Raw genomic sequence first — 21,828 nt, 5'->3', positions numbered from 1 at the left:
GATGGAGTTCATTCATCTATTTAGCACAGTATTCGATTGTTTTAACACAAGCAGCACCTTGATTAAAAACAAGTTACCAATACTTTAACACAAGTTATCACGTCGCAGACGGGCTCTGGTAAGACGCTGCCATTTTAAAGTGCGTAACTACGCATTTACTTCAAGACAGAGCATGCACAAACCGGACGCAGCCTGGCCATTCCGATTGAACTGTTTACATGACGCTCGTTCGGATTGGCAAAAGGAATATACCACCCCTGTGAATCCGGTTGAAATATATATCCAGTCTTCAGGCATAACCACTCAAACTAAGAATAACCAAACTTGTACAGTGTAACATTTGCGTTTGCGAGTGTAAACAGATTAGTAATGCCAAGAAAGAAGCGCTTGGATGCTACTGTATGTTGTTAGCAACAGAGCTAACACAATGTAAAGGACGCCACCTTGTGCTGCTGGAGTGTACGTAAGTAAAACCTCAACCCTCGGAGCCTTCAAAGCCGCTGACTTAGCAGCAGCCCGTGCTTCCAAGCCGGTGATGCGGTGACGGCACGGCTTCAAAGCCCACGTAAGTGGGTCTGGGACGACAGAGTCACTTCCACCAGTACTACTAATAGATCATTATTACAGTTTTTAAAAATGCACCCCGGGGCCAGTTTAGTACCGGGCTCGTGACCCATCCCTAGTCAACACAAAACAAACTGAACCAAAAACCGTGAGCACAAAACTGAGATATAAACCAAACCGTGCATTTGTGAACGGTTCCACCCCTAGTGCCCACTTGCTACACGCTCACTCAGCTCAGGATAAATGACTGATGGTGAATTTTCTCCAATACAATACATACTGTATTGTCGTGGGCTTACTTGTACTGGTGCGGTGTTGGAGGCGAGTGGGAGGGCAATAATGCCGCGGCAAGGATTTCGGCAGTGAGGTGCGTTTACTGGCAGAACGGCAAATGTTTCACAGGACGGGTCAGTAGCACTGACAGAATTTCTAACGGCATACAGGTAGGCTCGTTTATAACTCACTCGTTGCGGTAACAGCAGTGTCTGTGATCTTTAGTCTTTGATCAGTCTTTGATCCCTGGCATAGGCAGAGGATACATCATTCGATGTCCATACTCTGCGGGATCCGGAAGACAATTGACTTCTCGTGGGAGGGGCTGAACAAAGTCTCAACAGAACGCATGGAGAACCAATAAGAGCACGTTCACCAAGTAGTCACACACAACGTAGACTAACAGTTATTCTGGTGAGAAAAGGCGGAAGTTTCCGCCGCGTTACAGTATGTATCATGCATACAGTCAAACATTTTTGCCACGTTAAGTCAATGAATGTCCTCGAATCACGACGGACGCGACGTACGACATTTCGACTTTACCATAGTGACTACGTTTACATGCAGTCAATATTCGGATTAAAGTCAAAATTCCGATTTCTGAAACATTCTGAATAACCCGTTTACATGATTGAGCGGACAGAGTTGCTCCGGCATTTGAGTAACCCACTGTGTATAGCAACACACGGCGTCATGACTCAAACAAACGTCATTTCCGCTTGTTACTTTCAACTGTCAATTAAACACTTGATATTAGTGCCACTCGCCACAGGAATGAAGTAGCCGGTTTCCTCCTCGCTCCAAAAGTGTGCTTTTGTGCTGCGTCTCTTGAGCTTGTTTACCTCTGCTTGTATATTTGCGATTCGCGCCAAACAACGCACTTCCGCATACAAGCATTTCCTGTACTACATAGACCAGCATTCCTTGCGGTTGAGCATGCGCAGAGTGTCTCGATTGTGTCTGCGCGCCGGGAGTATCTTTGCCTTTTTCGCCCTCCTCTCGTCCTTCTCCATCCACTTCTCAGCAGTAATGCTAAGTACAGCATCTTTCATGTTTTTTATTTCATATTTTTTATACAAAGTATTTTGACGTAAATTTCGACTAACGGTGAAATCCGACATACGCGGAAATTCATGTTACATCGCCAGTGGAAGAACGGAACTCGTTTGTAAAATGAGGACTCCCTGTATTCAATATGGACAGTAGAAGCAATTCACGTATCAAGAACCTCAAACCAAAAATCATCCTTCATGAAACTGTTCGAGGGAAGGTATAAATGAATGGCTTTGGAAATGAATGAATCATTCCAGTGATTGAATTTTTTGCTTCCCATCCACTTTTACTGTGGAATATATTTAAAATACATTTATACTGAAGTTGTCTTTACCACAGTTAGCAATCTTTAATAGAAGGAGGTATTCTGCATTATTTTTAGAGGATATTTTGAGGACCTGTGAATGGTTTGTGTAATAACACAGTGTGTCTTGACTGCAGTTGCTGTCAGGCTGTTTCCCTGCTTTGTATGTCTGGGCTCATGGCCAAGTTTGTCGGAGTGAGGCAATGAGAGGGAGGGTGTTGGGGGATTGCCTCTTTTTCAGCATGGCATGAATAAAGGGACATTAGATGGGTAAAAGAAACACCAGATTCTCTGTCCAAACTCATTTTACTGCAGCCCCTCTGATGTGGAATGAACAGGGTTCTTTGAAGGCTTTGTGTGTGCGTCACCTTAGTTTGCGACCTTCACACAATTTAATGAGTCTCTTCTTCTGTTTTTATTAGAATGGAGGCTTTGCGTGATCGCACTCCTATCACAGTCTTTGCCAGCCATGTTTTCTGAATCAAGCTGTTCTTGTCCATATTCAAACTAGATGATAAGTATATACAGTTATCGCCCTGGATCAAACCAAGGTCAACTTTTTAATCAAAAGTATTTGCACTATGAACAGGCACAGTGTGTTAAAATCCACGAGTTATAATGGACAGCTTCGGGCTTTACTGTTACATGAAAAGAATGATCTATTACCAAACTCACTTGAAAAGCAATAACGAACTACATACAAAACAATCAAGTTATTTTGCTGCTGCTGTATGCCTTGGCTGTCTATCAACATCATCTTCATCAAATGTCAAATGTCTCCACAAGGTTTACTAGTTCTTGTTCAACACCAAACCAAGCCAAATGATGTTCATCCTAAACACTAACCAAATTTTAATTTTTGCTGTGCAATTAATCAGTCCCTCCAGGATTTCGCAGGCATTTTTTATGATTGTTGCGGTCTAAAATGCCTGATTTCGTTGGCAATTTTCTTAAACGTTGCAATAAAAGTTGTAATAAAAGTTGCCATTTTTTTTGCCCAAAACCTGATTTGTTTACTATTAAGCAAGCCTTTTCTTCAAATTTTAAGTAGATTTTTACAAAAGATGTTTGAAAAAGCAACAGATATTTACAAATGTGTATATTCTTTACTGAAAAGGATATTTAGCACACATCACAGCTGGAGTTGAATCAAATATGACAGCACCATTCTTTTTCTCAATGTGGCTCCTCAGTGCTTGTTCTTTCTGGTAGCCTCCAGCTAATTTTTTATTGTTTTATTTTTTTTAAGATGATGATAAGCCAGAATGGCTCCTCCATTGATGACTTCTCTCTCGGGGATCTTCTCATAGCTAGGTGGCCACTAGGCCTGCACGATGTGTCGTTTGAACATCGCGATTGCCATGTGCGTATGCGCGATAGTCACATCGTAGGACGTGCGATGTTTTAACTTTTTTTTTCTTAGAACACGCAAACTTGTTTTGCTTCATAAAAGCAGCAAGCTACTCCGTGCCCTTACACAGCCTGTCTCGCTCAACCCCTCCCTCCTGCCAATCAGTCATTGGCCCCTTCCCCTCCACTCTCACAGCCACTGCTGTCTGCTCTGAAAACACTAACAGGCGACATGGAGGAGGAGACGACGGCAGAAGCGGCAGTGGATTTAGTCCCCAAAAGAAAGTCAACATCCAAAATATGAAAGTATTTCGGCTATAAAAAGGAAGATTCAGAACAACAAAACATCCTTTGCCAACAGTGCCTCACCGTTGTTGCTGCAATCGCCGTCACAAGCCCCTGTATGAGCAATTCAAACTAAGAAGTGGGACCCGAGGTGAAACTTCATCTACTCAAAAAACAATTACAGACGCCTTCGCCAGCATAACTCCTTATGATAAGAAGTACAAACAGCACCGACAAATCACGGATGCAATATGTTTTACAGACCGTTTTAGTTATTGTTGTGTTTTTGTGAACAACTCAGGGGACTAATGCACCTGCTCTTTAATTTTTAATATTTATGTTAAAATTTGTTTACTACTTTGCTGCAGTTTCACAGTTCTTTTTTATTCTGTTATATTTTTGTAAACAACTCAGGTACAGCTAGTACACCTGCTTTTTAATTTTTTAATATTTTATAGTTTAGTTGAAAGATGTTTGTAACTCTGCTGCTGCTTGAGAGGTGTTTTATTTTCTTCTATTTTTTTAAATGACTCAAGGGTGTAGTGCACCTGCTCTTTTTATTTTTTTGTTTGAAATATGTTTAATATTTTGCTGCTGTTTACATTGAAGTGTAAAGTACAATGTTAAATAATCTATTATGTTAGAGAGACATGACCTCTGTGATCCCTTTTATATACAGCAATCATCATTCACAGATCAACCTCCTTAGTCTGGATTAAACTATATTATATTAATACAATGATGTCATGGTGAGTTAACCAAATTATTCCCAAACAAATCTATTCAAGTCATCTGGTGAAAATTCTTCTATTTTTAATATCGCAATATATATCGCAAACGCCCCAAAAGTTGCCATGTCATTTTTTTCCAATATCGTGCAGCCCTAGTGGTCACTAACAGACAGGGATGTTGATAGCTTCACAGATCTGACAAGACAGTGAAATGCTTTAGCGCTCTTAGACTTTTTTTTCCACTTTTTTGTAACTTGTTGCACAGTTTGCATATGTACTGCACAATAATGCTGTCACAACCAAGAGAGAAATAAGCTACTTGTCAGAACACAGGCTGTATGGTTGTATTATATAGTGTCCAGGGAACAGCTGGAACATTGTAACCTTGCAAAGCAGCTCGATCGACTAAGAAACTAGATAGCAGCGACCCAACCAGTAGCATCCATTTGCATCAATAGAGATAGTGTGGCTTCCCCTTAAAGGGATGGTTGGGCCAGGATTGCCATGTTTTCACTAACAAGTTCATTTTATAAATTTTTTGATCGGGAAAATGAAAAGAGTTGTCATTTTCTATTTTATCAATAAATTGGGGAGAAATTAGGAAATAAGAGGCTCCATGAATATCGCCTCTTGTTAATGAGGACATTGGCCGCGGCCCCTACCGTTCTTTCCTTCGGTCGGAGTCACTGGATGGACCGATTACAAAACCCTCCATTGGAAATCATTGTACTTTCATTGCTTATAACGTCCAAAAACAGTGATCAATTGGCACCAAAATGTATGTGGACATCCCTACTAATGCCCACTTCAACATATCAAAAGGATTAACCTCTCCGTGGCTGATTTATATGAGAATGAGGAAATGTGGAAGTGAGCAGAGCTACATAGATTTATGCTGGGATGAGCGCACACTACTTCTTTGCGAAAAAAAAACAAAAAAACACTACTTCTTTGCTGATCGTGGTTAGGACAGGCGAGTCATTAAACACCAGTCAGGATGTTTACAGAGACTGAAGTGGGAATGAGGAGACGTGCACATTTATTTGGATGAGGAATGGCCCCAGTTTTTTGACCTACAACACACCGTCCAATTTGGAACATAGCAGCCGAAATGGTACATTCCATTGCGGCCACACTTTGCTGTGCAGTCAGCCTCCTCACTGGAACTTTTTGTTCACTGAACATTGACGCTTGTTCGATGAGGCTTTACCTCACTTTCATGCGGCTTCACTCACGCTGAAGCTGGCGGCTGCAAGCGGTGTCGGACAATGCACGCGACTGCTTGGGAGGCAACTCCGCAACATGAATGAAGTTGCAGGCTGGGCGGACAGCAAGGAGCTAATGTTGTTGTGCTTTTGTTTTAATGGCCTGAAGCTAGTTGTTGCAATTAGCCGTGCCGTTATCCTACTGTTAGCCGGGGAGGGAAGGGGGGAATAAAGATCCACGCTTGCCTGATTGCTTGCCCGATTGCTTGCCCGCTGCCAGTCGCCGTCTGCCTCCTGAGAGTTAACATGAGTTTAGCGTCGCTAAATGTCCGAAATATAACCAGTCGGGGTTCGTGTGCGCATTCCTGCTCTTGTCCGCTTCAGCCTGTGTAAGTGGAGAAGCAATCGCCACGGTATTTGTGATTTTGTGGAGGTGATCATGATGAGCTCACGTTTTATGTCAATAAATCCAAACTATTGTGCAAAACACTTTTCTACTTTCACAGTTTGAAGTGGACAAGAGTACTAATGTGCATTTGCATTTTGGTGGCGATCGGTCACCGTTTTAGACAACAACTGGCAAAGCGAGCGATATTACCACGCTTGCCTCCCTCCTGTGAAGTAGACTGCTGAGACTGAAAACCTAGCCGAGCTCAAAAAAAGGGCGTGTCAATTTGTCGTAAATCTAATCACAAATAATCCCATAAATCACTACAGAGTCTTTGGGGGGGGGCAATGTTAAGCTCGTTCAAGTGTCTCTTTAAGATGGCCTTTTTACCGCATTGACGGCATGTTACTGTCATGCATAGCATTGCCGCAGTTAGCTTGACTACGTCTTTCTGATAGTGTACATGTAAATAAGCAAGTACTCAAAGCAGAAAAAAATGCCTGGAGCATTTTTTTTAAACTGAGATACCCAAATTACTTGAGGATTCCATTTCAACCCCATTGGTATGCTATTATTTTAAAGTTGTTCTGGGCAGCACGGGGTGGCTTGGGGCTTTTGACTCATCTTCCCGGCTGTAGTAAGGTGACTGACTGAAAAATGACTCTGCACTTTTTTGCTGACAGCCTGACACAGTTGCACTGATTTTTTTTTTCTTAACAAACCAGGCTTACTCAAATGTGGTGTAATAGCTGGCAAACTATACTACTACTCATAGATGGTTTTACAGGATGGCAAGCGGTGACAGCGATATGCTGCAATTTACATATGATCCGGTTAGTCGACTAATTTTAACTGCTATCTGTGACTAGTCGACTAGCAAAATAACCATTTGTGGCAGTCCTAGGTGACAATAATTATTGCATAGCCTACACAGACTGGGTTAATGCTCAACATTAAGATATGTTATTCACGTGGCATGCAATCAGAATTAGAAATGTGAGTATGTGTTTGCGTATGTGTGTGTGTGGGGCGGTTATGACCTCCGTCCTCCCAACTGAACCTCCTGCCATCCCCTTGCTACTCCAGATAAAACTGTCTAGAACCGCCAGCACTACTACTGTAACTTGTGACACCACTTAGTTCCATACTCACTTACTAATGTTTCTAGAGAAGAAATACAGGTTTCTATGCACAGTTTAAATTGAAGTAAAAAAATAAAATTCCAAAAATGAAAACCACTTATTGTTATTTTGTGTTCTGTATTAATAATTGTCCTTTAACTAACCCAAAAATGTCTTATTTGTAATTTTTGTCAGAATCATTGATTATTCGATAGAATTATCAGTAGGATATCCGAATAGCAAAATATTCCAAAGCTGCAGCCCTATGACAGAAATTTTTACTAGGCTGGTCAGGTCAGTGTCGATAGGTGGGCTGTGGCCCAACACCGTGGCATAGTGCCCTTGGGCTATCCTTAATTAATGTCGAACCCTGCTTTAAATCACTGGTATAGATAAACGAACAACAAGATATATTTGTAATTAACACAGGAAATAATCATTCATCCATTTTCTGAAATGCTGATCATTCTTACCACTTATCATTTGTGGATGCCGCAGTACCCTTTTAGGAATCACTGATTCCACCCGTTTTAGCCATCTGAGGGGGTGGCCATTTTGTCACTTCTGTTGACTGAAAATTACATCACAGTTGCTCAGTGCTCAGATAACGACCAATCATGGCTCAGCATCAACAGGTGCTCAGATAACGACCAATCATGGCTCAGCTTCAACAGGTGAGTTGTGATTGGTCATTACCTGAGCCTGGAGCAACTGTGATGTCATTTTCAGTCGACAGAAGTGACAAAATGGTCACCCCCTGAGATGGCTAAAAACAGGTGGATTTTACTGCTTTACTCATTCCACAAACACAATATTAATCAGAATGCCTTGTTTCAACTATTGGGCCTGCATAAAACATATATTTGAAAAAATATGTTTGGGTTGACTTCGTCTTTAAATGACATCAGTCACAACTACTGCTTCTGGAGCCCCTGACCAGATTAGCCTCAGAGGGCAGCACCAAGAGGATGAAATCTGATTGGACACAAAAGAAGCAACATATTTACATATGCACACAAGAAGCAGTGCAGCCAAGAGCAACGTTCCGAAATTAAGAGAATAGGTTGTTGGAAATGAATGAATAAAATTTCATGCAATTAATATTAGAATGTTAGTTGTGAATATAGGTCAGTGCCTCTGATAGTGTGTAGGCGTGCAGAGAAAACCTTGCTGGCCCTGACCACTGGTCCAGTTGAGCTTTATTGCCATTAAAGACATTTTTTTTAGAATCCATGTAATACATTTTGACTTATCCCCTTCAGGTAAGAATGAAAGCGATTAACGTAGTTCTCCAGTCATGATGTGCCTTTTCTGATTCATTTTGTGGAATATAAACTAGAGGTTATAAAGGTGATTTGGGGAGTTGCCTACCATTGCTGCGGGATAACATATTGAATTGCGGCTAGATAGGGTGTAGCCACAGGTGGTCTGTAATTCGGGCTCTGTAATTGCTTGGCAAAGAGTACTATGGGACTTCAGACCACTCATCCTCTCCATAGGGGTGGGCAAGAGGAAAGATGAGTGTGGTAGGTAAAAAGATTGGATTGGATAACATGATGTCCTGCTGGGAGACAATTCAACAAGATGCTTATAATAAGTCAGACAAAATGATTATTATTGTGTGCATTCACAGAACACTTTAGGCTATTAAGACAAATAAAACTAATGGCACACGCATGGAGATGGGCTTCCATTAATTCAAATGTCATGTCATTTTTTTAAAAAAGGTTGCAGATGACTTTTAGTGCTGCTTGAATGGACAAGGTGTGGAAACTTTAATGTTGCACACTACAAAGCCACATAAACTGCTTGCTTTAACAACACACGAGTAGACTCTCCTGTATAGTATCGTATTTGGTTTGAGCTTAAACGAGGTCAGTTATCATTGTCCAACAAGAACCTAACGGCAAACAATTGCGGAACTTTACAAGTTGACATCATCCGCCTGTGAAGGTCCGCTTGCAGTCGCTGATGAACGTACTTGGCACACTTCAATCTCCTGCATGGACTCCAGCAAATCAGTTTCTGCCTCCACCAAGTTAAGGTGCCTGATTTTAAAGGGAATAAGAGGGACCGCTTCCATTGCAAAGCGAGTCGGCTGTGTTCACACCCACTACAGTGCAAAACGCCAAAACGTTTCTAACTGCGCCAAGCTGCGTGCGTCTGTGAAAATACCAAAACGAAGCTTTAAAAAATATTTTTTATTGTATTTATGTGTTAAGAATGGCTTACTTTAGACTTTTTGGTATATAAGTCACATTTCCTTTTCTGTGCTTTCCTGAAGTTCTGTCACAGATGTTGACTCCAGTTTCTGCCCATTTTGTACTGCATTTATTCTTGATGCTTTGAGGTCTTCCTTGGTCTATCAGGGCGCTTCCCTTTTACAACCTTCCGATTTTGTTTTTACTATGTCCAGATTTTAGACACTGCATGCTGACTGGGAAGATCTTTTGCAACATTCCGATATGTTTTATCTTCTTGATCATCTCTCATGTTGCAGCCGTGATTCATGTCAGTCCACTTGGTGTAACAGCTCTCCAAGGTGTGAGCATTATTATTTACATGCTGACTAATTAGCAGATTCAGTCTGGTCATTCTTATTTACGTGCTGACTAATTAGAAGATTCAGTCAGATGCCTGTTTGTTTTCAAACTTAAACTTACAAAATGATTCCTTATTTTTTTCTTCAGAATTGACTCATTACATATTTTATCCTTATAGCCAAACGTAAAAAATGTGACTGATTACAACAATTTTCTTTCTTGCTTTTTTTTTTTTTTAGTGTTTATTAAAGCCACGAGGGAGGCATTTTGAATTTTGAAGAATTGTTCCGTGTAACATCTGTGCTTTGCCCTATTCATCCAAAATGAAACATGTAAATGATGATGATTTTGGCGTTGTTATTACATATTTTTTGCAAAGGGTTCTAGAAAAATGTCCCTTATGTTAAAACACGTATGTAAGCATGATCCTTCTTTAAATGTTCAACGATTTAACATAAAATGAGTCATCAAAATGCAGTCCATATGTCTGTTGTCAAGAGTAACATCTCACCCCATCCAGCTCTCTCATTGTCTTTTCTCATGTAGAATTGTACAGGTGAATCAAGGTGACTTTGACCTTGGAAACGAAAAGTTTCCAAAATGTCGATAAATCCTTGCTTTTGCAATGTATGAATGGGCACCATGTCTTTGGCAATGTGAAGCAAGATCTACAACTTTGCCTTCCACCGATTCATATTTCTTATGCAAAACAATGTGAAAATAATTCCACTCACGGTTTTTTTTATCTTAGTGGAAATTAAAGACTCTAATTGATTTTTTTTTTTGATGGGGGAACTAGAAGGGTAGTAAAAGTTCCTAAATACAGTGGCAAAATCTTTAAGTTGGCAACACTGACTCTGTGTGTGTTAGCTTACCTACTTTATTTAACTCCAGTGTGGGCTGACATGCGATATGTGATATGGATGTTGGCTATAGCCATATCGATATGACAATATTTTACACGTACCTAAAGAAATGATATTTGTATTATTTAATGAAAGAAGAACATTTGTTTCATGCAGCAAAATAAGAAAGTTTAATGTGTTCATAGCCAATGAACTCCCCGAGATAATGTCCAACTATTGGGTGACGATGCAAATTTAAATTTGCATCTGACTTGTCAAATTCAGATAAAAGCATACAATTCCATGAGAAGATTATTGCATGTCTTTGCAATATGCATACAGGCAGTCCTCGTATTACGACGTACGCGACCTACGACGTTTCGATTTTACGACGCCCGTGCCTCCTCCTCCATTTTGTCCCCCGGACCATAGTGTCTAAGTTTAAATGCAGTCAATATTCGGGTTAAAATCAAAATTCTGATTTCTGAAATCCCGTTTACATTGAGCGGACAGAGTTGCTCCTGCATTTGAATAACCCACTGATTACGGCGACACCTGGAGTCCTGACTCAACCGGACGTCATTTCCGCTTGTTACTTTCAACCGTCATTAAAACACTTGATAATCATGTCACTCACCACATGAATGAAGCAGCCGGTTTCCTCCTCGCTCCAAAAGTGTGCTTTTGTGCTGCATCTCTGAGCTTGTTTACCTCTGCTTGGGTATTTGCGGTGGTTGCGTGCCAATCACCGCACTTCCGCATACAAGCACTTCCTGTACTACAAAGACCAGTATTCCTTGTGGTTGTGCATATGCAGAGTGTCTCGATCGTGGCTGTGCGCGCCGGCAGTATCTTTGCCTTTTTCGCCCTCCTCTCGTCCTTCTCCATCCACTTCTCAGCACTAATGCTAAGTACAGCATCTTATGTTTTTATTTTAACATATTTTAGTTTTTTTATACAAGGTATTTTGACGTAAATTTCGCCTTTAACGGTGAAATCCGAAATATGCCGAAATTCAGGTTACATCGCCAGTAGGGGTGGGCGATATGGGCAAAAAAAAAAAAATTGATATTTTTTCCTAAAACTCGATAATGATCATTTGACGATATTCTACAGAAAATATTTTAAATCTGCATTTGCTTCACAGACCAATTATGGATAGACAGCGTTTGTGAACAACATCTCTTTTAAATTGCTAAATACAGCATCTGCTAAACATAATGATATTCTACGACAATATTTAACAATAAAGAACAAAAAATTATATACAGACTTACATTGATTTCTTGGGAATATTTATGTCATTTAAATGTCTCTGCTGTTATATGATGTAACATTTTGAGCTGTAGTAAGTACTGGTGTACCACTGCCAACTACTATAACAATCAGAATGAGAAAAGGGTGTTAACTACAGCAATCAGAATGAGAAAAAATGTATTTGATATGCAACGTGTGACGAGGTGTCACCCAGCGAGAGAAAAAAAAGACGTTGTCATGACAACACCGAAAAGTGCATTTTGCCACTCATTCATCGCTGTGATATGTAGACTTGTGACTTGATTCATGTTTGGCTGTATGCTGGTGTTCACACTAATAAGCCGTCGTAGTTTGTGCAACAACATGCCTCGGGAATACAGGCTAGTTATGAATGATGCGTGTTGACTTCCACTCAATAAACACGTCTATTAAGTTGTCAATACTTTTATTCTCCTAACTGGGCAACCACCTGTTTGTCTTCCACCATAACCAACAAAGAATAATTGTCCTCCACACTGTGCATCCCCAGACCTCTCTGTTTGACAATAGGGGAAGCTGTAATACAGTGAAATAATGCAATATGGTATTCCAAACAGAAACACAATGTTAACAATGCGGACTACAAGCGTATAAACTGAATGTTAACCGATCATCCAATGTCACGTTTGACTTGCTCGCTAAATTACTGAGTGTGTGCGTGCATGCCTGAGTTTATATTTGTTCAAATCGGCGACTGTTTTCTGAGTGTGTGTTTAAGCTTTTGTTTAGCGTGCTTGCGCGGTCGCCAAGTTTTCCTCGTAATCCATATGGCTCGTAGTGTAACAAAATTGCTCTTCACGGTGACCATTTTGGCACATCTAACAACCGACGTCAGTCTTGTTAACCTCAAACCATTTACAGACTACGGACGACATGGACTCGCGCCTCGCTAGTATGAATCCCCTCTTGAGGCTGGACACTCCTCTACGCATTTCCCCATACTTTGCGGCCGTCGACTGACTCGAGTCATTAGGCTTTTAGAGGCAGTATTAATACTCGATAATGTAAAATTACACATCGTGAAGGCAAGATTGACGATGATATTGATAACGATATATATCGCCCACCTCTAATCTCCAGTGTAGGAATGGAACTCATTTGTAAAATGAGGACTCCCTGTATTGCATAGTCCATTATCGCAATATCAATATTGTGCAGCCCTAAGTATATGTTATGTCTTAACGTTTGTCTTCTCTTAACAGGACTTGTTCAGGTTGGTCCTCTTTTTGTACCAAACCCGCCCCAAATTAAAGAGCCAAACACACATACATAAGTAATTCTTTATCTTAATCAATGTCATACGGTGGTGCAAACTCTGTTGTTTGAGGGACTTTTGCGAGTTTGGTGAAATACCAAATTGTATGACATCAGGGTTGTTTGACTATTGAGGTACCGCTTTACCTTATACTTAGCTCATGAAAGTAGATGCTTGTTGAGATGGTGCAGTGTGTTCATTCGTGCTTTTCTCTTTTTACAGATGAAATGGCAAACCCATCTCCAGCAAAGAGTATAGGCGACCCTGGAATCACACCGCTGTCTCCTACACACATTCAGGCAATTCTTCTGTTTTAACATTTTTCATCAACATCATAGCTGTTTGTGACATCCAGTCTTTACGGAAACTTTAATTTCAACAAGCCAATAGAGAATTGAATAAAGTGAATGATGAGTAATGTTTGATGTTGATACTGAAAGCTCCAGACTTTAAGTTATGGAAGGTCAAAGTAAAAACATAAATTAAAAAATGCATGCAGTAACTCAAAGGCAATTAAATCACAACCATAATCCATTGCTCAACCTCTAATTTGTGCTCTCTTTATCGCTCTGTTTTCTGTTCTTATACTCATGGAGACAGAAATTAACCAGAGTATTTTCCGGGCTACAAGCCGCACCGTTATATAAGACGCTCTATTTTTAGAACATTTTGGAAAAAACCTAATAATAATATAATATAAATAATAATCCATCCATCCATCCATTATCTATACCGCTGCTCCTCACAAGGGTCGCGGGGCGTGCTGGAGCCTATCCCAGCTGTCTTCGGGCAGTAGGCGGGGGACACCCTGAATTGGTTGCCAGCCAATCGCAGGGCACACAGAGACAAACAACCACACTCACAATCACACCTAGGGGCAATTTAGAGAGTCCAATCAACTTAACGTGCATGCTTTTGGAATGAGGGAGGAAACCGGAGGACCCGGAGAAAACCCACGCTGGCACGGGGAGAACATGCAAACTCCACACAGAGAGGCCGGGGCTGGGATCGAACCCACGACCTCTGAACTGTGAGGCGGACGTGCTAACCAGTCGACCACCGTGCCGCCCATAAATAATAATATGAACTGTAAATGTACATGTATTTACCTGAGCAGATTCTTTCCTAACAGTGCCTTTTAACACTGCAGCAACGTTGCTGATTAAAACAGAAGAGAACCAAGAGAAAATAAACAGTACTTATCTTCATTTCACTGCCGAGTGCCGCCCCAGTTTGTCAGCTAATGTCCATGAGACTCCACCATCTATTGTTCTACTACATTCTACATATGCACCTTTCTTGTTTTATGTTAATAAAGTCAGCCAATCTAACACACGACGTGCTAAATCAACAATAGCATTTCACATCGAAACAACAGAACAGATCACATCAGCCGGTCACATTCTTGTGCACTTCACGGACCTTTAGGAAAATATAAAATCAAAGCATTACAGCACCTAATGCAATAACCTAGTGCATGGCGCCCACTCCTATTGAACTCCTCCACCTGCAGTCACATCTAGTCAATGGGAAATGTATTGTGTTGAATTGCACTGTCATTCCGGTTAGAGCACCCCGAGCGGTGGAAGAAAAATCGACAGAATAGCCGCACTGGACTGTAAGCCACAGGGCTCAAAATCTAGGAAAAAAGTTGCGACTTATAGTCTGGAAAATACGGTATATATATTTTTTTAAACAATAGATTTTGTAATCAACTATAAATTGGGTGTCATGCAGTGGACACTGTGATGAATGTGCAGAGGGACGATTGCTGTTTGTGCACAGCTCAAATTCTATTGTTTTGTCTTTTGTTAACTTATTGTCGCTTTAGCCATTTTGTATGGAAAATCCACAACAAAGTTGCACCTGCCACTTGCCTACATCGGAATGAGTTACATCAACTGTATGTTGTCAACTATGTTCACAATTTAACTTTTCCTATTTGCCTTCACTGGTATCATCCGGCAATGGTTCCCAACCTTTTTTGTCCTGTGTAACCCCAAACTCTTTAGTCACACAATGTGTTGATGGTTCTCCAAAAGTAGAATGTAACACAGCTGAATATTAAATGAAAATCATTTTATTTAATCTCTCTAATTTCAACATTTAATTGTCAGCCAATGTCTTCTTTGTAACTGAAATTAAACATGTTGTATAGGTGGCTTGAAAATATTAATTTTTAAAAAAATCAAACCAAAGAATGAATGTGCCTTTGATACATTTAACTTTTGTAACTTGTATGTTTGCACGTACTCCTGTGATCTGCTTGTGTACCTCTTGTTGGGAAATACTGTTCTACTTAGGGTTGGGCACCGTTTGAATTTGGACGATTCTGGTTCCGATTACGGTTCTTTGATTCTATTCCGGTTCCTAATGATTAAAAAAATGACAAAAAAGTTATTTTTTGGACAAATCACATGAACTTCTCTCTTCTTCAATTTCATGAACTTTTTACTGTTTGTGAACTTTACCATTGATTATTCAAAGGGCTATTTTTAACCAGTATATTTATTTTAATACATTTTTTTGTATTATTATTATTTAGTATTATTTCTCACAAGAGCTTTATTTTTGAGTTCAAGACAATACAATAATGCAGTATATATGACAAACACAACGCTGCATTTTAAGGGCAAGCAAGGAAAGTCTAACTAATCTAAGAAATCTATGTAACCATACGATGTATCAAAATTTCTTTAATCCGATCAGAGTTTGGATTGAAATTCTGATTGTATTGACTGTTTTCATGGACACAAAAATATTGATCCGATTAGGACTTGCGTCACACTTTCAAGCAGAACAAATTATTTCAACATGCGCAGATTGACCAAATATACTGGAAGTAGTAGTTGTACAACAAGAAGCCATATCGACTTATGAGTCAAAAAAACATCGCTCCATCCATGTCTACTTTAAACGTTTGCATATTTTTCCTGAATGCGCTGTTACGTCGAGTTAACACTTCCTAATGGAGCTGCAAATGTACCAGTTCAGTCTTGTGATCGCCCCACATCTTTTGCTCGCTCTGCTGTTTTGTTTTGTTTTTCTCTAAACTTCATTGAATCAAGCAACAAACAATATAACATGCGCTCTGCTTCTTCTAACTTCCGGGAATAACAGAAACGCCTATAATGACGTCACAGACATGCGCAGTAAAGACGGTTTGTTCCGAAATGTCGGAAGAAGTGTTTTTATACGTGCCAATCGTATAAACAATTGAGATAGCCTACTTCTCTCATTGAGAATAGAATCTTGATCGGAATGGGCTTGATCGGATCAGAATATTCCAAATGAGGTGTGTACATGAAGCAGTTTTATTCTGATCAGGGATTTAATCCGAATAAATGTGTCCATGTAAACATAGCCAGTGACGGCATCCCAGAGAACAGATGTTCAGTCTCATTGAGCTCAATTTTCGCAAATATGCTGAGGTCTTGCTTTAAATTCTGTGCGTTTTTTGAGTTTTCTTTTTTTTTTCTAGATTTTGGAATTATTTGACTTTAGGGCCATTCAAATTTAGATGTTGCCTTCTGTCCTCTCTATTTTCAAATGTTTAACCCCACGACTGAGTGTGCCTCTATTTCCACTCTCACCTTCAAATTGCAGCTTTTGTGAATGTATGAGTTTACTATAGCTCAGAACCATTGAATTTCATCTCATGCGCTAATCCTCTCAATGTCAATGTTGTGTTTGTGCAGCAGAATGACACAGACCAGGTTCCATCAGGAATGGCCTTTGTGGTGGTGGTGGCCATTGACTTCGGCACAACATCAAGCGGCTATGCTTATGCATTCACGAAAGAGCCTGAGTGCATTCACACCATGAGGTATGTCATGTCATTTTTATGGACAGCATGGTTTAACAACCAGTTGATCTTGGAGTTAGACATTGTCAAGTTTTGTCCAAACGATCAAGGGTAACGCTCATTTTTCAAAAGATTGAAACTATATAGATGATATCTGTGAATTTTCTGTATCGCCTGTCCTCACGGGATCACGGGTGAACTGGAGCCTATCCCAGATAACTTTGGGTGAGAGAATGGGTACATCTTGTCTGGTCGCCATCCAATTACAGGGCAACTATAGTATATTTAATGTAGACTTTACACCAATCTGATCGAGTGGATCAAAATCAGTTAATATTTTGTATTTTATGCAAAATCACTCATCAACTGTAATGTCATAATTTGCGTGATCTATCAATGACATCATTGATCAGACCCGCAAAATAATACATTACAGCAAACAGTGAAATAAATCATTTTGTGCTGCCGTAGTGTATCTTTGAGTCCGAAAGCTAATCTATTTTTAGCCTTGTCGCGTGTTTTGTGTGCACAAAGCTTTTGCCCTGAGAAGCGGAAGTTCGTCTCTGCGCCTTCAACCATCCAATCACAAAGTAATAGTGTTCTTGTTTTTAACACTCCCAGTATGAGAGCAGTCATTTTGACTGTCTTCAAACTTTGATGTGATATTACTGTTGCGTATATAGATATAAGATGCTCCTGGCTTTTTGAGTTTAACTAATTCTGTGTATACGTTATTCCCATGGTGCATTTTTATGGTATTAAACAATATAAAAATGGTTACGAGTGATAACTCCTTTAACTACGGCGTCCCAGTCAACTTAATGGCTCTACTTAATCTTACACACGTTGCACTGGGACTTCGCCGCCGGGTTCCTATTGCACACAGCTGTTGCATTGACAAAACGCTGCTGGTCACCAAGACTTAACTGTCAAATCCAGGTTGTACTGAATCTTACGAAAGTTGTAATTTGCCCTTATGTATCTGTATAAAATCTTACACATTACACATTATTTTCTAATGGCTGCTATCACGTGAACGGAAATCAGCGATATACAGCGTACGTGTTTGATAAGGTGTTTCCACCTGTTCAAATTAAACCGAAAATGAACAACTTGACAGATATGCCATGATCTTTAAAAAAATATATATCTTATAGAATAGAGGAGGCGTTACATCACTTTCAAAATATTGACGAGTCTGAGGATGACTTGCTTGACTGACACACAGCGAGTCCGAATAAAAAAAGTCTCCCTGGCGAGGAGGAGGAGGAGCCGTGTCGCGTTTGGTAGATGTGATAGTCATGACGTTGTGGGTATTGCATGCCGGACAGTCAAAATAAATAAAATAATCATCTTATGTGGTGCTTGTTGACATAATTCCCCCATGGGAAAAAAAAATTCCAAGTTGCGCTCGGGACGGAGTTGTCTTGTGTGCCGCACTTTCCACTTACTACCTCTTCTACGAAGTGAAGTGCAGTAAAGACGTTTGTGACACGTCTCCTTTCCTGACCCACATGCACCGTGAGAGCCACACGGGACAATATAGGCGCTCCACTGTTTCTCATTCATTTATATGACATAATTTACATCAAAAGGTATACACAACAGAATTGTACTTAACAGAATACCTTTATATTAGACACTCGAGCAGCGAGTAATAATCATTTTAATCCATGACGTCATTGCCGTAGGCTACTTGATGTAGCTGCTAAGTGTTTAGACTTGTTTACAGCTGTTGAACCAAGATAGCAATAGTTTTGGCAAAAGCCAAAACTCAACTGATTGAGTTTTGATGTTCATGATTTTTTTTTTGTTTTCATTAATATCAGAGAAGGAGATATTTGTAAACATGTAAACATTACATGTTATATTTAATGTTTATCAGCAATTTCTGAAAGAATTTTGTGGGTTGTTAATTATTTTTTGCTATGGTGGGGGTTGACTGTAGAGTAAATATACAAGTTGTTTATATATATATATATATATATATATATATATATATATATATATATATATATATATATATATATATATATATATATATATATACTGCTCCATCTTATGATTGAATTGCTGATTGCTGATCGACTCCAAAAACCATGATCGCATGACACCTAATTTAATGGTTTACCTATTTAATATTTTTGGAATAATGCTAATCCTTTGGATAGACAGATGTGAAAATACAATCGTGAGAGTCCCTTGACCAGGGATGGCGCTGGGTCATGAACCATTTTAGCCAATGTGGTAAAGCAGAATAAAAATCTCCAAACCACATTTAAGTGTAGTTAGCCATGACATCACGTTTTGATGCTGCCGTTTTACGTGCATGCTTGCACTTGGCAGAGACTTTGTAGCCCAAATAACACAAAACACATTAAAACTTCAAGGAAAATGTTTTTTATTACGTTACGTGATGTAAATCAGGGCTGAATTGTTATGGGGAAAATTTTTGAAGACGACACCTAAAATAAAATCAAACTGGGTAGAAAAAAAAAACACGTACCTGTGGTCTTCTTCAGTATTTTTATGTTCAGCATTGGTGAACGACCTCTCTCTCATGAAAGTGTTTGATTATTATTTTCTTTCACACACTGGAGTGAAAAACATACTGTCGTCCTTAAAGTGCCAAAGCCTGGGAAATTTACACAGACTTGATATGACGACTCGTCTGGACTCGCTTCATGTTTTTTTCGACACAGGATGGGGGATTCAAAGTTGTTTTGCTCGACTTAGCTGGAGCAATGACGGATACTGCATGTAAACTTTGTCTCATCGGAGTGAAAAGTGTTTTTTCTTTTAACTCTATTTGGCAAGCAATGTTGTGTTAATACTGTAACCAATCATATGTGTACCTGGCCGTGAAGAAAATTGTGGGATTATTTGCATACTGACATTTGTACTATGTAGTCATGGCTTTTGACAGGCGAATGTCAAACGACTGGCGAACATTTATCACGCCACTCCCCATTTCAACTCGTCATTGGCAAAAGGGGAGCGCGAACCGTGCTTGACCAGAGCCCCCCTAACTCCCTCCTAGAAAAGCTATGGGCCTCAGTGCCTGGCTCCACAGGTGGTAATGGCTTCTATCTCACCACCAGCTGGCAGGTGTTTAAGTTGCAACTCATGTGGTTCCTCACATTCTTGGGTTAGTGTTGTCAGCAAAGTGTTTTAGTTCTAAAGAGCAAAATTATTTGGTAAAGTGAACTGATTAACAGTTTAATAAATAATGTTGTGATTTGAGAGTTCTACTGCGGCAAATATCAATGTTCAGTCTCAAATCTCCAGCAGTTCAAGGTGTCTCAATAGTTACCTCCACACCATTGTTTTTTCCCTCTAAGCATAAAAAATATGTCCTGTAACATTTTACTGAGATTTACTGAGAAGCCCCTCCAACTAAGAGGGGGTGTGTTTCATTGTACGCTCTGATGAAGATGCTATGATAGCACACATACAGGAAAGCACTCAGAGGTTTCTGCCATATTGAGCTGCTTGTCTGTAAATGTGACAAAGAAAATATTATCAGTCATCTTCTGAGTTTTTATTTTTTTAAAGTGCCCGGCACAAGGAAGGGTTTTTTTTTAAACTTTTTTACTATTTATTTATTTTTAATTAAGCTATTAATTAGTCATCTTTGCCAAAAACATGCATCCTAGGTTCTAAATTGTCCGTCGGTGTGAATGTGAGTGTGAATGGTTGTTGTCTATTTGTGCCCAGCGATGGGCTGGCGACCAGTTCAGGGTGTACCCCACATGTCGCTGAAAGATTGCTGGAATGGGCTCCAGCATGCTGTGACCCTATTGAGGATAAGCACTTTGGAGGATACATTAATGAATCTTTGCCATTATTAAACGTGTACAGTAAATACTGTTGCATAGGTTTCTGTTAGGCCTTTCTGTTCGTTTACTCTCTGAAAAAGCTCAGTAATTAATTGTTTCTTAACTCCAATGGGCATAACATTTCAGCCATTTTATTCTTTATTCCACTCAGTAGATTTCAAATTAGCTCACAAGAACTCCCGTTATGCCCAGTAAACGGAGTTGACACCAATTGTAGGAGACCTCAATGCATACAGAAATCCAACCTTAAACAGCATGCTCAATCATGACTATTACCCTACACAGGAAGTTGTATAGACTGCCTTCTTCCCTTGCATTGTAACTGTTGTATACCAGCAGGTGATGAAAGTTCCCATTTATAGTGGGAAAGTCTTGTTGTGTTTCATGAGAATTGGACTAGTTATCATTTCACTTGCTAATCCTTCCAAAAGGACTAATACAAAGAACGTGAATATAGGTGCATGGCACATCTTGTACATCATTGTTATTATTATGATTGTTATTATTATTATTATTATTATTATTATTATTACCTAATTCCCCCAGGCGTTGGGAGGGTGGTGATCCTGGAGTGTCCAACCAGAAGACACCAACCACAATCTTGCTGACCCCAGACAGAAAGTTCCACAGTTTTGGCTATGCAGCACGTGATTTTTATCATGACCTAGACCCCAGTGATTCCAAGCACTGGCTCTACCTGGAGAAATTCAAAATGAAGCTCCATACCACAGCGGTAAGAATCATGCTTACATTCAAACATAATTGGTACAAGGACAAATATTGGAATCTATTTAAAATAACAATAACAATCCTACTGTAATCCATCACTTCTGTTTGCCACCATCCCAAATAGATGTTTTGCCTTCTCCTGTTACTATCATTATAGTACTCATAAACCATGTTCCTTAAGTGTTTTATGTGTAGGAACAGATGGGAATAATGTCTTGCAGTCTTTAGCATAGTAATGTAAG

At 39.7% G+C, this 21,828-nt stretch overlaps 1 protein-coding gene across 7 annotated transcripts in view; it reads left to right on the top strand.

Moving 5' to 3' along the window:
• Positions 1 to 21,828, top strand: part of hspa12a (heat shock protein family A (Hsp70) member 12A) — a 56,946-nt gene that overhangs the window by 10,583 nt on the left and 24,535 nt on the right. For 4 of the 7 annotated variants that reach the window (XM_086045113.1, XM_086045110.1, XM_086045114.1 and 1 more), the window contains exons 2-4: positions 13,436 to 13,512; positions 16,912 to 17,039; positions 21,404 to 21,590. In XM_086045113.1, the coding sequence (XP_085901239.1) occupies positions 13,436 to 13,512; positions 16,912 to 17,039; positions 21,404 to 21,590 (392 nt within the window). The remainder of the gene's footprint in view (positions 1 to 13,435; positions 13,513 to 16,911; positions 17,040 to 21,403; positions 21,591 to 21,828) is intronic. The other 3 variants (XM_086045115.1, XM_086045112.1, XM_086045111.1) reach the window with 1 other exon arrangement.

This window comes from Filicampus tigris, chromosome 11 (assembly GCF_054856515.1).
Source record: "Filicampus tigris isolate MCC_2025a chromosome 11, RoL_Ftig_1.0, whole genome shotgun sequence".
In the NCBI taxonomy this organism is placed as follows: domain Eukaryota; kingdom Metazoa; phylum Chordata; class Actinopteri; order Syngnathiformes; family Syngnathidae; genus Filicampus; species Filicampus tigris.
This window is presented reverse-complemented; position numbering and strand designations above follow the sequence as displayed.